Source organism: Triplophysa dalaica, chromosome 11, assembly GCF_015846415.1.
Source record: "Triplophysa dalaica isolate WHDGS20190420 chromosome 11, ASM1584641v1, whole genome shotgun sequence".
Classification (NCBI taxonomy): Eukaryota; Metazoa; Chordata; class Actinopteri; order Cypriniformes; family Nemacheilidae; genus Triplophysa; species Triplophysa dalaica.
This window is the reverse complement of record NC_079552.1, coordinates 22,353,998-22,368,839: the sequence shown is the minus strand read 5'-3', so window position 1 is coordinate 22,368,839 and position 14,842 is coordinate 22,353,998. Positions and strand designations below refer to the sequence as shown.

Sequence of the window (14,842 nt, the reverse complement as noted above, 5' to 3'; positions counted from 1 at the left end):
AGTTTCTTGAAAGTGCATTTGTATGCTTGTGCTTAGTTGGCGATATATATTGAGCCAGTGCAAGTTTGTACAAGTCATAAGCTTTGTGAACATTTCTGTGTTATGGAACAACTTCTCTCTGACACTCCCACTAGAGTACTACAGGATTAGAGAAAAAAATCCCTCAATAACCCCTCTGATTAGTTATCTGGGCTGGCCCGGGCAACAACAGGCTTGGACGTGAAGGGGTTTACGGAAGAAAAAAAATCGAGCCCACTTTTCCCTGTGTTCATAAATGTGACCGTGCATTGCATTTCATCTCTTACAGGTTCATTAACGCAAGAAGGAGAATAGTGCAGCCGATGATCGACCAGTCCAACCGAGCAGGCAAGTCCCCCATAGTTTCTGTATTCAAGTCCCGCAGGCGAAAGCCCCCTGCAAGCCATGCACCCGGAGGCCCACCTGCCGGTAAATACTTGGCTAAGCCTGGATGTCAACAATAATTGACCACTAAAATCCATCCAATTAACCCAAAACACTAATCATGCTGACTTGGGCGCTATATAAGCCAATGATGGAGGGAAGCAAGCAAACACATACAACGGATTAAACTGCTGAAACTGTAGCTACATCTAAAGATCTGACTGCTCCTTATCCAGCTCATCTAAAACAACTGAAAAGTGGAAACCCATTTGGCTGAGCAAAGATTAATTTTAATTTCTAGTGACCGTTTTTTGCCTCCCAGCTTCTTCGCAGTACTTAGAAAACAGTGGCCTGGGTGCATGGCTTGTTCTGGACTGCTGTAAAGTTTATTACCTGTAATAGGGTTCAAGGGGCAGGGTTGCATTAGGGTCTCAGTAAAGTTCAAAGGCATTCATTGGGGTTGAGCTGTTGTTTTTACCAAATAACCCAACGCACAGACACTTAAAAAACGGTGTAAACTCACAGTAATTACAGCTTAATTTGCTCATGTGGAAAGGTAATTATCGCTTTGGTTTTCTTTATCTTTCATTCTTTATGATAATTCCACCGGTACAGAAATTAAATTTCAAGTTGTCTGAAAGCGTGTCCTATATCTGTAGTTTGTTCAGTACTTAATCTTTGCTGGGCATGTTCTGTCAAGTGTGTTATCTCTCACGAAACCGAAAAAAAAACTGGGCAAAACCATCAGTCTGTGTGTGCGTTAACAGATGATGTTTCTCTTGTGACTGAAACTTAATTAAAAGCACTAATTGACCACTGTTCGTTTCCCCCACATTCCCTTACCGTGCCCTCCCGCAGTAAGTCAAGGAGCTCCCTACAACCCAGATGGTCAACCCATGGGAGGCTTTGTGATGGACGGCCAGCAGCACATGGGAATCAGACCACCTGGTAAGACCTTGGCGTGTCTCATGTCTTCTCCTCTGACATTTCCCACCTTCCCACTAACCCCCCTCACTCTGAGATCCCCGGCTAGCACAGGTGTAGTCAAATGCATGACACCCTCTTCCTTCCCTTTTAAAAACCTTTTAAAGCTTTTAATTTCCCAGAATTTGTTGTGCTCTCTGTATCTATCCCTCTTCTACCCTGTGTAACTGGTCACTGTCGCTTACCGCTCATCCTCTTCCCACCTCACCAGTTAAGCCGCAGGATTTTTCCAAAGCCGGGCTTCTTTCCAACCCTTAGCCTCTGAATGCATTATTTACTTGTTTGTTTACTTGAATTGTCTCATTTGTACCATACGGTTTTCCTCGCCTCTCTTTTAATAACCGGGTGATTGTGCTGTTGTTTCTTGACCTCCTGTCTCGTGGTCTATTTGTTTTCTCATCTTTCGGCATCTTTTTCTTCTTCTTCTCTCCTTCTAGGGCCTATGAGTGGGATGGGCATGAATATGGGCATGGAGGGACAGTGGCACTACATGTAACCTACTAGTTAACCAATCGCAAAGCAATGGGGGAAGTAAGTACAAAAGCAGGGTCTTCCAAACGTTCATGACTTGTGACTATTCATTGGATTTTCTTTTGTGAGATGGGAGAGAAATATACATTTTCCTTCCAAACAACATGCTGATTTTTCCTGCTCACCTCTACTAATATTTCTTCTCATGTATAGATCTTCTTTGTGGGTGACAAGCTTTGTTAAGGAGTTTGTGTGCTTTTGTTTTTGTGATCTGTGCTCTCCTTTCCGACTTGTGAACTTGGCCACATGATTAAACAGTACATTGAGTCATATAGTGAGGGAAAATCAGTGTGGGCGAGACAGAGGAGGGAGGGATAGTTCTATGGGGAGGGTGGGGGATTGAGATTGGGGTTTTGGTCGGAGAAGGGGAGGGGTGCGTTACCATAGCAACAGACTGATTGGCAAAATGTAAGCAGTCTGCAGCAGTGCAAGGAGAGAAAAGTGCATGTCCCCAAAGTGTCATAAATCTGTCTCCCCACAGTTGATGCATGAGTTACATTTATACACCAACCTGCGAGGCGACGTACGAAGAAGGGCTCTCTCACCCCGCAGCCAAACACACAGCCACACATTTGGAAATTATGTCAGTCTTGCATGGAATGTTTTAGGTGGAGCTGCTTCTATCGACCCTGACTTGGTCTACTGTTTTCTTGTCTGTCTTTCCTAATAGGATTACTAATAGCAAAGGCAGGGGAGATGAAGGAGTGCAAAATGGAGGTGTGCATAGAAGGGTACACAGCTTAGTCCGGCCTAATTGACTATATCCAAATTAAATATGCCATCACAAGCGGCGTGACAAATGGATTTGACTTATTCCGTATACAAAAATAGAGATCATTAATGCAGCCGTGCGCAGAATGCCTCTGTTGTCAAAGACGCTCTCTTGACTTCAATGTATTTACCGAGAGCTTTGAAACGTCACGTCCCTGCGCATCGTCTTTGTGTGCATATCTAAACGCTGAGAGTGTTTCCCAGTGTCCAAATGGCTGCTTACAGCAGCTGCCGTAGTTCCCAAAAGACAGGAGAGAAACCTGCTTTAAACAGCCTCAATTTGCTTGCAGAATTCTGTAATTGGGCCGCGCATGGAATCTTAGATGAGAAGGGTTCGGGGGAAAACGAGAGCGAGCGAGAAGGGGAAATGAGGAGAGGAAAGCAGGCAGAGTGTGACAGAAATATGTCGCCATGGTGAAGAATGCCTGGTCTTTATGGCTTCATCGCAAAAAATTCCTAGCTTGTCTAATTTAAATATTGTTACTTTAGTTTCTAGGTCAATTAAATGTAAGTGATGTGTTTTATACTTCACGACCAATTAAATTAATAGGTTATTACAAAAAACGTTATCTTATTTGATTAAGAGAGCAAGGCTTCATTATATTTTATAAGCAATTTTCATTAGTTAAGGAATTTTCCTCAAGGCGAGATTAAGCAGTTATTTGCTGTGAAGTCCCAGGACCTGAAAGAAGGTGTTCCAACCAGTCATACTGCAACATTACTTAAAACTAAAGCCAATTAAACTTACTTAGCAAAGCGTTATGCTTTCTGCCCATGACGATTATAGAGCTTATAGCTCTCAGAAACAATACACCTGTCAGCGTGGATAGAGCCTAGCTACTCAAGCAGAAGAGGGCGAGCCTTTGATAAACGAGGCAAGGACTGTTTTATGGCCAGTTTCCCCATACCGTTCTTTGTGTTTCTTCAACAAAATTAGCCAAGGGTGGCCAATTTTTTTCATTTTAATTTCAAGACAATAGCGCATGCAGAAAGCATTAATTATGGGCATATGGACAAAAATGTGACCCTCCCCAGCCATACTTGAACGCCGCTGGTATGCTTTGGTGAGCTGGAAGCCCTGCTGGAGACTCCTTTGTCTGAATTTTCATCCCTCCCAACCATTAAGCAGAAGTTTGTTAACCTTTTGCAGGGTCAAGGTACCCGTTTTTCTACTCTGAACTTTTACTTTTAAGGGGGAAAAGGGTCTTCGGGGATTTGGCTCCTGTATTGTCTGTGTCAAACATCCCCTGTTGATTCGGTCCCATTGCACCTCTGAAAATAGACAGGCAAGGAACTCAATGTATTGATTGACTTATTAAGTGAAAAAAACACATTTGCAACATGTGCCCTTTTCGCAGCCGAACATTGCATTTCTGATAGACTGGATGTTTTCCTTCCCCGTCATATTCACCAAACGACATGTTCGAGGATTGAAAATTGAAATCAAATACAGCTGATGACCTCTCAAAGCTCGGGTCAGGCCTTCAGCAAGGAATAATTGCAGAGGCATTCAGATTACGGCTTCATATGCTGGTGCAAAGCACAAACCACTCTATATGTCATTCAAAAGCTGCAACCTAGAGACCCATAACCAGAGCAATCACAAAAGGTTTTTTTTAACTAGAGGTTGATTTGTTGCTTTGTATGCTGCTGTCACAGGGTTAGTGGCCTTTCTGCTCTTGGCGCGTGCACGCACCCAGGTGAGGCCTCTCAAGTGACGGCCTTTGTAAATTTTCACCTTTCGTCTTTAATTTGAGCACAATGGCGGCGTTTCTCAGAGGGACTCTCATAGCGAGCCACAGACCTTTGCTCATTGTGTTTTAAGTGAGATAAGTGAGGGGAGAAGATAGAATAAAGGCATTGGTTATTTTACCTCATTTGTCATTGTTGTGGTCTCCCCTGGCAAAAAGACTTGGCTCGTGCTAGGGACGCATACCAGTTCATTTCTACCTACGTCTCATTTAGTGCTGGATGTCATATTGGTATTATTTTGATGTAGGAAAATTGATAGTGCGCCTTTTTTCATGCTTAACAAAAATGAAAAACAAGTACATTTTAACTAGAACTTTTTAACTATATTTGAAATATTTCTCATCCTTTTGGTAATTTTCGATTAAAAGCTCACTATTCATGTATTTGCTCCAAAAAGGTTTAAAAAATTGGTACTTACAACATTGTTATCTGTGAGTTTCACTTATGTCACTTTTATCACTACACTTTAAATCAGAAATGCTTATAACATCGGTCTCAATCCAAATACTTTTAAGTTGCAACACAAGCAGGGATAACCCACAAGTTTAAAGGCATGCGCTTTAGGAAAATTATGGGCCATAGAAAGAGTTCATTAAATAGTGATAGCTGAAATCACAGAGAATATAACATGAATATTCAAAATATAATTGGGCTAATATAGCTATTTTGGATTGACCTTAGTGAAGGGCAGCCTTCCGGTTGACTGGGCTAGTAAGACTATGGCTGATTCTAGGCCTGATGGATACAGCACTAAGTACAGGTCCCTGATGCATGCAATAGCAAAGTGCCAGTGAGTTAGTCCCTAGAGAGGCAACCTCTCCCACTACATGTATTCCTCCTCTACTATCGTCCCATTCATTACAAAGGACAGTCCTTTCTCAAAGGCTTCTCTTACAACAACACACTTTCTGGTGCTGCGATTGCAGAATCAGAATTTCTTGGGACTTGAAAACCACTATAACATAGGATCATATTGATAGAGTTATGTTTGTCTATTCCAAATGCAGATTCAGTAATCAACCTCTCGTGCTTTCCTCCATAGGACTGCAAGGCATGCCAGGGGATTACCTGTCACACGGTGGCCCGGTGGGTATGGCTATGGGGCAACCAGGCTACAGCACCTCTCAGATGCCCCACCACCCTGCTCAATTGCGGCACGGCCCTCCCATGCGTTCCTACATCCCTGGACACCCCCATCACCCGGCGATGTTGATGCACGGAGGACCGCATCACCCTGCCATGCCCATGTCAGCCTCTAGCCCCCCTATGTTCAATCCAGGAGACCCTACAATGGGAGGACAATTCATGGACATCCATGCCCAGTAACTCACTAAAACGGATTCTTTAAATGATTGTGATGAATAGAAGAGAAGCTGCGATTGGTTTTCCTGGTGCTTGCGTAGCACCTATTACAAACTGACTTGTTACAGAGACTGAGGAGCTTGCATCTTGGCTATAGACTTGGACCAAGAAAGAAGCCGATTTCTGTATACCATGGGACACTTTGAAAGGAGGTGCCCTTTGCTTAGAAACAAAACGTGAGAGAAAGATTGAATTTATTACTATATCAGCCTCTAAAGGGGAGGGATATGGAATACTGTATACTGTTGTAAAATTGTGACGCATTGGACTTTCATAAGAACTGGGAAAAAAGTATTGTAAATGCTATCGTATTGTTCTGCATATTATGTTGTTTCTAATAGATTTTTAAAAAAGGATGTGAACTTTTTCTTTCCACACTATGTGTGTGCCATCTCCATAGACTTTTGGCCTCCTCCATAAATCACATTGCGTTTAAACCCGAAAAAATATATGTGAATAAATCAATAAGTCATTGCATACACGTTTTGCCAGGCCATTCTTTGTGTCCTGTGGGAGCACGGATTTCATGTGAGCCATCAGGGCCTTAGAAAGACAAAGAGTGATATCCACCTGTCTGAGCCACATCCCCCGTCTTTCAGGAGGACTCCGTTTTGCATTCCTAAATTGTTTTTACACCCTTATGGAACCACCCCCTGCTTAAAACAACAACATCTGAACCAATGAAACTGTTTTCATTTACCATTACTGGATGAGAGAAGTTGAATGTAAAAAGACAAGCATGTGTGCGCGAGTGATTGAGAGTGTGTGTGTGCGTTAGGTCAGCCCATCAAACTTTCAGAGTTTAAGTTATAATTGGGATTTCGGGATTCATAAACATATGCTTTGCTTTAGCAAAACTCTTTTTTGGGATATTGGTTTAACATGTTGCTATCACTTGTTTGAATTTTGAAGAGTTTATGTATACATTGTAAATGAATAAATTTTGTGTAAAAAGAGGGGAAATGGAGCTACAGTATATTTTATATATTTGTGCATTCTGGTTATGCATGGTTTAATATCTGCTCAATGTAACCTAAATAATAATGACTAGATAGAAAGCTCTCCAGATGTATTGAATAATTTGGGGAATTGGATTATGCTTAGGTAGCCCACCAAATAAGTGTGTTATAATAAAAATTATACTGAAAGTATATGATAGTTTACAAATCCCCCCACACACAATTAGTACAGAAAATCTGAGACCACAGACTGTGTCTGAGTCTACTTTTAGGACTGTGTAATATAAGAGCACATTTATAGGATTTTTGTCAACAGATATAAAGATTTGTGTTATTTTGAATTTGTTAATTTGCAACATTACAATGACCATTTTACAGTGTAATTAAGAAGTACAAAGTTATACAAATGAAGAACAAGACTTTAACGGGATCATTTAATGATATCCTTAAAATTATGCATTATGTTTATAATTAATCATAATAACACATAATATGAGCTACAAGAACACCATAATGTAAGTGACCAAACTTTCTCATCCAACTACCAAACTGAAGCCACGTGGTAAGTAGAATTTTGTCTAAAAGTCATCACCTCATCATAACAAATGGATTATATTGTAAATACATCTGACAAAAATACAGAAGCAAGCCGGTTACAGCGTTTCTCTTCACAAATAGAAGCTAAGAAGTCAAGATGACGTTATCTAAATGCTGCATATTGAACTTCTTTTTAGCAAATGTGCAACAAATGTTCGGCCCATTTGACGGAGGCTCAGACTGGGAGCTAGATTAGGCAGGGGGACGGATAAAGGAAGAATTATCCCCCGTTTAGCATTAAAATTAATTTAGATAAAATTGCCACAAACACTTAAATGGGAAGATTAGTTCCCCCTCACGCCTTATTTCACTCACTCAATGGCTCCGTCAAGAGCGCTACAAACGGCATTATCCAGACAACGGCTGTTTCCAAGCTCCCCGCGAAAACCGAGAGCGTAAAAAACACTAAAACAGACACACCTAGTTGAAATGTATGTTTACGGTGGATTCGATACGACCACGAAAGGGACGTTATTCTTCAGGGAATGCTTAAGAAAGTTACCCATTTTGCAGCAGAAGGGGGCGATGCCAGTTGAAACTACACTCCCATAATAAATCAATAAGTTCCCATTCACAAACCCGTCCCTCAGTTTTCCATCGCCATTGTGTTTTTATTACCGTCTCTTCTCCGAGTGTTTTCCTCTCAAGCAACGCGGGACACAGGCGACGGTTTAATGACGCCGTTTCAGCTCCTCAGATTTGAATTCCTCAACCGCTCACCATTCGCTGCTCTGGAGACTCGGGTGGAGATAAATCCCATGTTTGACTGCCATCTTTAGGGGATCTGGAAAACTGTCCTTGAGGGAGCATGCGTTTGTACAATATCGAGAGGTTTTAAAGAAATAAACATGAGCTATTTGATCATTTAAGGTAACAAAAAATAAATATATAATTTGCAATGTAATTTTGTTACAGTTTAAATTAGGCTATTGTGTAGGCCAACAAGTTATGCTATATATTAAGATATTGAGTAGTCGAGTAGTCTACTCAATAGTAAAATATTTTGTGCAATAGCTAACACATTTAATTGTGCTGCTGTTGTAATAATACGAACGTGTAATGTTCTCATTGTAATAATTTGTCCCCTGTAGCATAGGCCTACTGCTAATGTCAAACCGCAACGTGTCACCTTTCTCAAAGGTGTGTTTGAATTTCACCATTTGCATATATTATTAGTCTGTATCTTATTTAACATGCCAGACGTGTCAGAGAATATGTATAAAAAAAGTGTTGTCGTAAGTTGAGTTTGTTAGTTGGGTTGAGTTAGCAATTGCTAAAGAGTGTTCGGTGACCTTTGCAACAGCTCGACGCAAATTAACATGAATATTGATTTTCTTCATTTATTCACAGTCAAACGCATATAAGGATGATGCCTTTTCCATCTGTTGTTTAAGAAGAAAGCTTTTATCTGGCGTTGACCACGAACTGAACTCTGTGAGTAATGACTGAAAGAAATGTGTTCCATAAGCACAGAGGTGCCCAAACAAGACTTTCTGCCTCCCATAAAGAGCAGCATGGGTTGTGCTGTTGCATGTTTCTGTCTTCTGTACGCTGTAGTCAAGCAGTTATGCTTCTGCTTGAAAACTTTCACAAAGGGTCATGTGTCCTCCCAGCACGTCAGCGGTAGCAGTGGCAAATGCAAATGTGGTCAGATTCACTGGTCGTGTTTGAGAGGGTTATGTCCACTCTCAATGAAGTGTGCGTTTGTGTCTGTGACTTTTTGTATATTAGTGAGAAATACTGCAGAAACAAAACACATTTACGTTCTTCGTGGATGTAGTAATTGTTGTACTTGCAAAATAAGCAATGTCTGAAAAAACAAATGCAGTCTTATTTTAATTATGGTATTTAAAACATCTATGTTTCCTGTACATTCGAAAGAACACTTTTACAGAAACACTGTACAGGCCGCGGAATATGGTGGGGAATGTTTTGTAGCTACAACCAATATCGACAAATAAAAATGTTTGCGATGTCATTTACTATAAAATGCATTTAGAAAACGTTTTAAACAAACTGAAACATCATGTTACGTTAGTAGTCTAATTTATTAACTTACCATGAATAGACTTCTCACTTTAATTTTAATTGACTGAATCAGGGCTTGTCTTTAACTTATTATTATCAACGTGATAAATTATTATAGGCAAATCGTCCAGCAATCTCGCCATATCAATGCACAGAACACATAAACAATGGTCTAAAAATAAATATGAAAAGCAGGGAGATTTAGCTAGACAAGCGTTAAAGCGTAAATGTGCGGCTAAAGCGAGAAAAGGCTGCTTAATACATAAAAATGTAATTTTGTTAAAGAAACGCACCAAGTGTATTAACACGTAAAATAATGTTAGGTGGCAGCTGGTGGACTAATAGCGAGAAGACTGGAGAGATGGAGTGTCCAAAACTGCACCATGGCCATTCTGGATGTCATCTGTTTCCTTGGTGACTTCGCCCACCCCTGAAAGCCCCTGGGCTCAAAGATTGTTGGAGAGAAACGCGCTATTTTCTGCACTATCATCTATCACTGTCACCACGTAATGATTCCCCTCGCAGCTCCTTATTGATGTTTGTAATTGCATTATCTCATAAGGGGGTGATCAATGAAAGCGGGCTATGCATTCTGGGCTTAGAGTATGCAGGATTGCTTTCTTGTCCTTTCAATTCAATAAGCGTTTATTAAACCGCGTCGTACTCCAAAATTAAGGATTTTTCCCCAAATAAATAACACAATAATTTTCATTTGTGGAAGCCTTGTGAAACCAAAAAGCATACGAAATTAAATAATGATTCACTAACATCCAATTTTAACTTTTTCCCTCTATAAAAAATTTGGAATTTTTGCGCAGCCAAACAGCACAATTAAATTATTAACGCATGACGCAGATAATGCTTTTGTTAGGGATGGAAAAGACTAAAGGACTTAAAGCAATTGTATTTTCTTTTGTGTCAATACCCCAGAGGAACATATTTAAAACTGTGAGGTATTTCATTTTTTTACACATTGCATTTGTTGGGGTTAGACGTTAAGACCAAAATGAAGCACGCAAATGAAGTCATAATATCATGTTTCAGGTTTCAGAGGGAGGGTTGGTGAGCCCACGAAACAAACAAATGCGTCCTTTCCAACTCATCTAGCACTGACAATACTACCATGTGTAGCACATAACGAAATTAAACAAGTGTATCGTGCCACTCTATTTAAAAAGACTGCATCAGGCTTGAATAAAATATGTCGAACAATTATTTTAAGAACAACAGCAAAAAAAACAATCCATTGTATAAATTGAAAAACATAAACATTGAAACATTGAAAAAGAAACATTGAATTGAATGGAGTCATTAATTATGAAAAAAATATAATTTTGCATGTGTATGTTTTACGCACACAACGCATAGGCGTTTAAAACGGCAGCAATTACATACATATATTATTATTTATTTATCTATTTATTGTTGCACATTGTGAGGCTTTAAGCTTGTTATGGTACAGAAGGGGGCTGTCGACAGATGGATACAGATATTCCAGGGAGAGAATGGAGACTTGTTAGTCCGAGTCTTAGTTTTTGACTGTCATTATTGTTGTTGTTATTAGTATTAGTTGTAGAAATAGTCTTTGTTATTGGTCATTATTTTTGGCAAACGGTACAATAAAAAAAAATGCCATAAAAACACTGAAGTAATTTAATCCAGAAACGGGTGCTCTGCTTCTCGCCAGTTGGTCTGTGGAACAAAAAATCGCACACTTGGTCTCTCTCTCTCTCTCTCTCTCTCTCTCTCTCTCTCTCTTTCTCTCTCGATCTCACTATCAAGGTCACGACGGCTGCAGCTTACGAAGGACATGAGCTGGTAAAGCAGCTTCGGATGTCAGTGAAAGGTGCGCCAGCCCGTCTCCCATCTTCACCAGGTGAGATTCGATCCAATAATAGCCGTTGTGTGTTAGGCTTTAATGAGAGCTCACCGACCCCCACCTGCCCAACAGTCCTGATGAATGCCAAAACGCACTCAGCAGCATCATCTCTAGGCTCTCTTTTATGTTATGAAGTATTATGTTTCGCTTATACAATAACCACTTATGTTCTCTCGCCGCTTTGATCCCCGGTGAGACACTGAAGTACGATGCATCAGTTGTTAGGGGAGAAAGATAAACGCAACACATGTTCAAAGACGAAATTCAAAGAGCCTATCAAGTTATGAGAGCTTTTAAAGGATTTAGAGAACTCAGTTATCTAAACAAACATTTTGTCGAATAAATAGTATATAGTAATATCATAACTTGGTAGTTATTTTTCTGTTTCAATCTACAACTATAATGTAAAATATTAAGAAATTAATAATGAAACATACTAAACTGTTACGGACATGTTACGTATGTTCCTTAAGTGTTTAGTACTTCCTATTTATTCATTTAATTATGTTGTTCATGGTGTTTTATGCCGTTTATTTTGTATGTACAATTGTTTTTAAATATTGTTTACAATATCTATTTACTATTTAAAAAGAAAATAAGAAAGCAAGAAAATAAAATAAGTTATGTTATTTATATATGCAATGCAATTGACGTTTGATCACGTGAGTACTGTAATAAAAAAGAAAAACACGACCTAATTTCGATCAATTGTAAAATAACAATAGAGAAACAAAGAAGTGTTGAGCCTAAACAGAAACTTTGATACAGTAGAAAATCCCCGTTTGTCACGTGACTAAAACTGAAGGTGAAAAGGTCACTACTGCTTTAGGTAAATATGTGAGCTGCAAGTTGAGACAAGGCAGAGAGTCACAAATTCCACTCGCATAGCAGAAGAGTGATAAACCTCTGACCCGAGGCCAGTGGCCTCCTCATTTATTTATTCTCAGAGGCTGTAATTCGGTCTATGGGAACGTTTCTTTTTGATCTGCCAGTTTTGCTGCAAGAATCAGATGGTAAGCGGACCAAGAATGGCCAAAAGAGACACATCAAAAAGAATGGATTGAATAATACGCTATTAAATTACAGAAGCCTATTATTGCAGTGTTCTTTTCTCGTCTTGAATACCCCACACATTTTGGTGAGAGAATAAATAAGTGTATTATAAAAGAAAGTGATTTTATGATTAAATGAAAACGTATAATAGCTATCTATAAATGAGGACATGATTATTACTGAACATGTAGCCTATTAAATATCATTAAACTTTTAAATTATTTAATTTTCAAATATCTTCCAAAAAATGCCACCAACTATTGTTTTTGAAATTTACAACAATTCAAGCTAAAAAAATAATTGTTTTTTAAATAAAATATACTTTACAAAGTTTACAAAAAGGAGAGTCTACCCATTATAGTAAACCACATATCAGCGGTGAAAAATAAAAGCATTGTTTCGTACTATCATATATAGCAATATCATATCAAATATATCAAGTATGTGTCCCACCAAGCCTTCATTTTTATTTTGTCTTTATTAAAGTATTGGTCTGCATTTCATCTGTAGAGTCTTTGTGTTCAGGACTGATTCTCTAAGGCTGTAAATGAAACGGTTTATTCACACATCCAGCTTCGTTTTAAGGCAACCTTTTCCTAATGATGAATTAAATCCGGTTGCGATTTCAAAGTAACACCCAGAGTGTATCTTTGCCTTACAGCACGCATAATTATCAGGCACACATCCGCGACGGGTTAAAAATGTCAGCGAGAAACTATCTCACCTTGTCAGTTTGTCGGAGTTTCGTGTTTTCACTTTCCCACCCTGAATTCGTAGTGCGTGAATCAAGCGCAGACTTTGTTATTGTTGCAGGGAAGTGCACGCGCAAATCCACTATAAGGTTCAGAAATGTATTCGCAATGTTCATTAAGTAGACTCAATCTAATTATAAGTTTGTTTTATGCATCTGTTTTATTTTTTATTTTAATCAGCGGCAGTCATTTTCACACTTTATCACAAATACATTTGGCCTACTTGTAAATACAGGGAAACTAGAAAGAAAGCATATGTGCCAGGTTGAAAAAGACAAGAAGAGTCTGGTAAAAACAATCATGCAAATTATTTATTTACATATTTATTTGTGTGTAGCTATATGTTACCATGCCTAAAACATAAGCCTACAGTAAATTCTTGTTATGGAGATGTTGCATAGCAAGAATCAATCTTAGCTTGACTGACAGCACTTATTGTGAACTTGTACATGAGTGGAGTCATTACATCATTGCCGAAGAATCAAAATGGATTATCCTTCTGGCTCATTCCTGCATTTATTTGGAAATCTCCATATTCATACATGTAGTCATTTGTTTTGTTTTCCTTTCACTCAACCTTCTAGCTTACTGTTGCAGTATAAATATCTTGGATTTAATACTTTGGAATACCCAAGGGTGAATCTGGCGTTAAACCATGTGACAGGCCACAAGTTTATATCAATAAGACTGTTTATTTTACAGGAGCACTTTTAAGGTACGCTCATTCAGGCAACACAGGGATGGGCACTGGGGTGGGATACTACAGTTAGAAACCGTCATGGACCCCGATGACAAAATATTTGGCAAAAGTGTACAATTGAAAGAATCTGAATATACTGACATATGAAACACACTTATATTTAAAGCATATGTTGAAATATCTTTAATATATGTGTACAGAAAGACCCAGCTGTAGTATAGCAACCTCCAGAGGTCCTCTTCCTGCACAGACATGCTCAACCCAAAGCCACGCTTTCTGCTGTGTAGCTTATGATCCATAGACAGTTTATAAAAAGCAATGTAGTCTATCAGAGTGGCTGACTGACTCTGCACAAGAGGTTCAGTCAGAAATTGTGAACAGTTTGCTGTGGAGGTCATCAGGTAACAGTGGGGAGCCCATTGGCTACTTACCCTAAACCAAACAGGAAAGGAAAAGCCTCTTTAAACTGTCTACGAACCGAGTAAAGAGAAGATCGCATGAAAAGATTGCTTAATATTGTTGTTATTTTTTTCTGAAGCATTTAAACAATAAAACATACATATAAATTTTGTTCTTTTAATGTTAATTCAGCATGAGCTGTTGCAGCACTCATTTCGTGGGGTTTTAGACCTGCGATGTGTTCTGCTGGCAATTATATTTTCTACCACTGCCATTTAAAGTCTACCTATAGCAATATGTCGAAATAACAGCCAACCCCCCCATTTATTTCAGACGAATAAAGGATTAGCTAAAGTGCAAGAGATAAATTCATTGATGTGTGAGAGAGATTGAAACAGAACGCCCAAATATTTGAGCTGATTCAAAGACGTGCCACCTCCATTCTTGCAGTCCAAACTGTTTATGTCCAAGATAAATCTCTCTCCGCTTAGATGTAAAGGAAACAAATCCATCTGATAAGACGTCTTCTGCCTCCACCCCTCACACTTTACTTTGGACAAGGCTGCACGTTTAGCATAAAAGCTTTTAGCACGTCACGTCGCAGTCGAGGCAGCCCATTGTTAGGCTGTGTGATGGATTAGCCCGAGATCTATCTAAGAATGTTAGTCTTACA

The 14,842-nt window shown here is 39.2% G+C and overlaps 1 protein-coding gene and 1 long non-coding RNA gene across 4 annotated transcripts in view; both read left to right on the top strand.

Annotated features, from left to right (window-relative positions):
* The window catches only part of meis1b (Meis homeobox 1 b), a 60,533-nt gene extending 53,775 nt beyond the window's left edge, over nucleotides 1-6,758 (top strand). For 2 of the 3 annotated variants that reach the window (XM_056760171.1, XM_056760172.1), the window contains 4 exons: nucleotides 308-366; nucleotides 1,261-1,350; nucleotides 1,824-1,917; nucleotides 5,483-5,623. In XM_056760171.1, coding sequence (XP_056616149.1) covers nucleotides 308-366; nucleotides 1,261-1,350; nucleotides 1,824-1,882 — 208 coding nt within the window. In that variant the 3' untranslated portion in view covers nucleotides 1,883-1,917; nucleotides 5,483-5,623. Of the gene's footprint in view, nucleotides 1-307; nucleotides 367-1,260; nucleotides 1,351-1,823; nucleotides 1,918-5,482 lie in introns of all 3 variants that reach the window. The other variant, XM_056760170.1, reaches the window with a different exon arrangement.
* Nucleotides 6,759-8,006: 1,248 nt separating this feature from the next.
* Nucleotides 8,007-9,032, top strand: LOC130432081 (uncharacterized). Its single transcript, XR_008908409.1, has 3 exons — nucleotides 8,007-8,228; nucleotides 8,450-8,498; nucleotides 8,709-9,032. It is a non-coding gene; the product is annotated as an uncharacterized LOC130432081 (long non-coding RNA).
* Nucleotides 9,033-14,842: the final 5,810 nt, after the last annotated feature.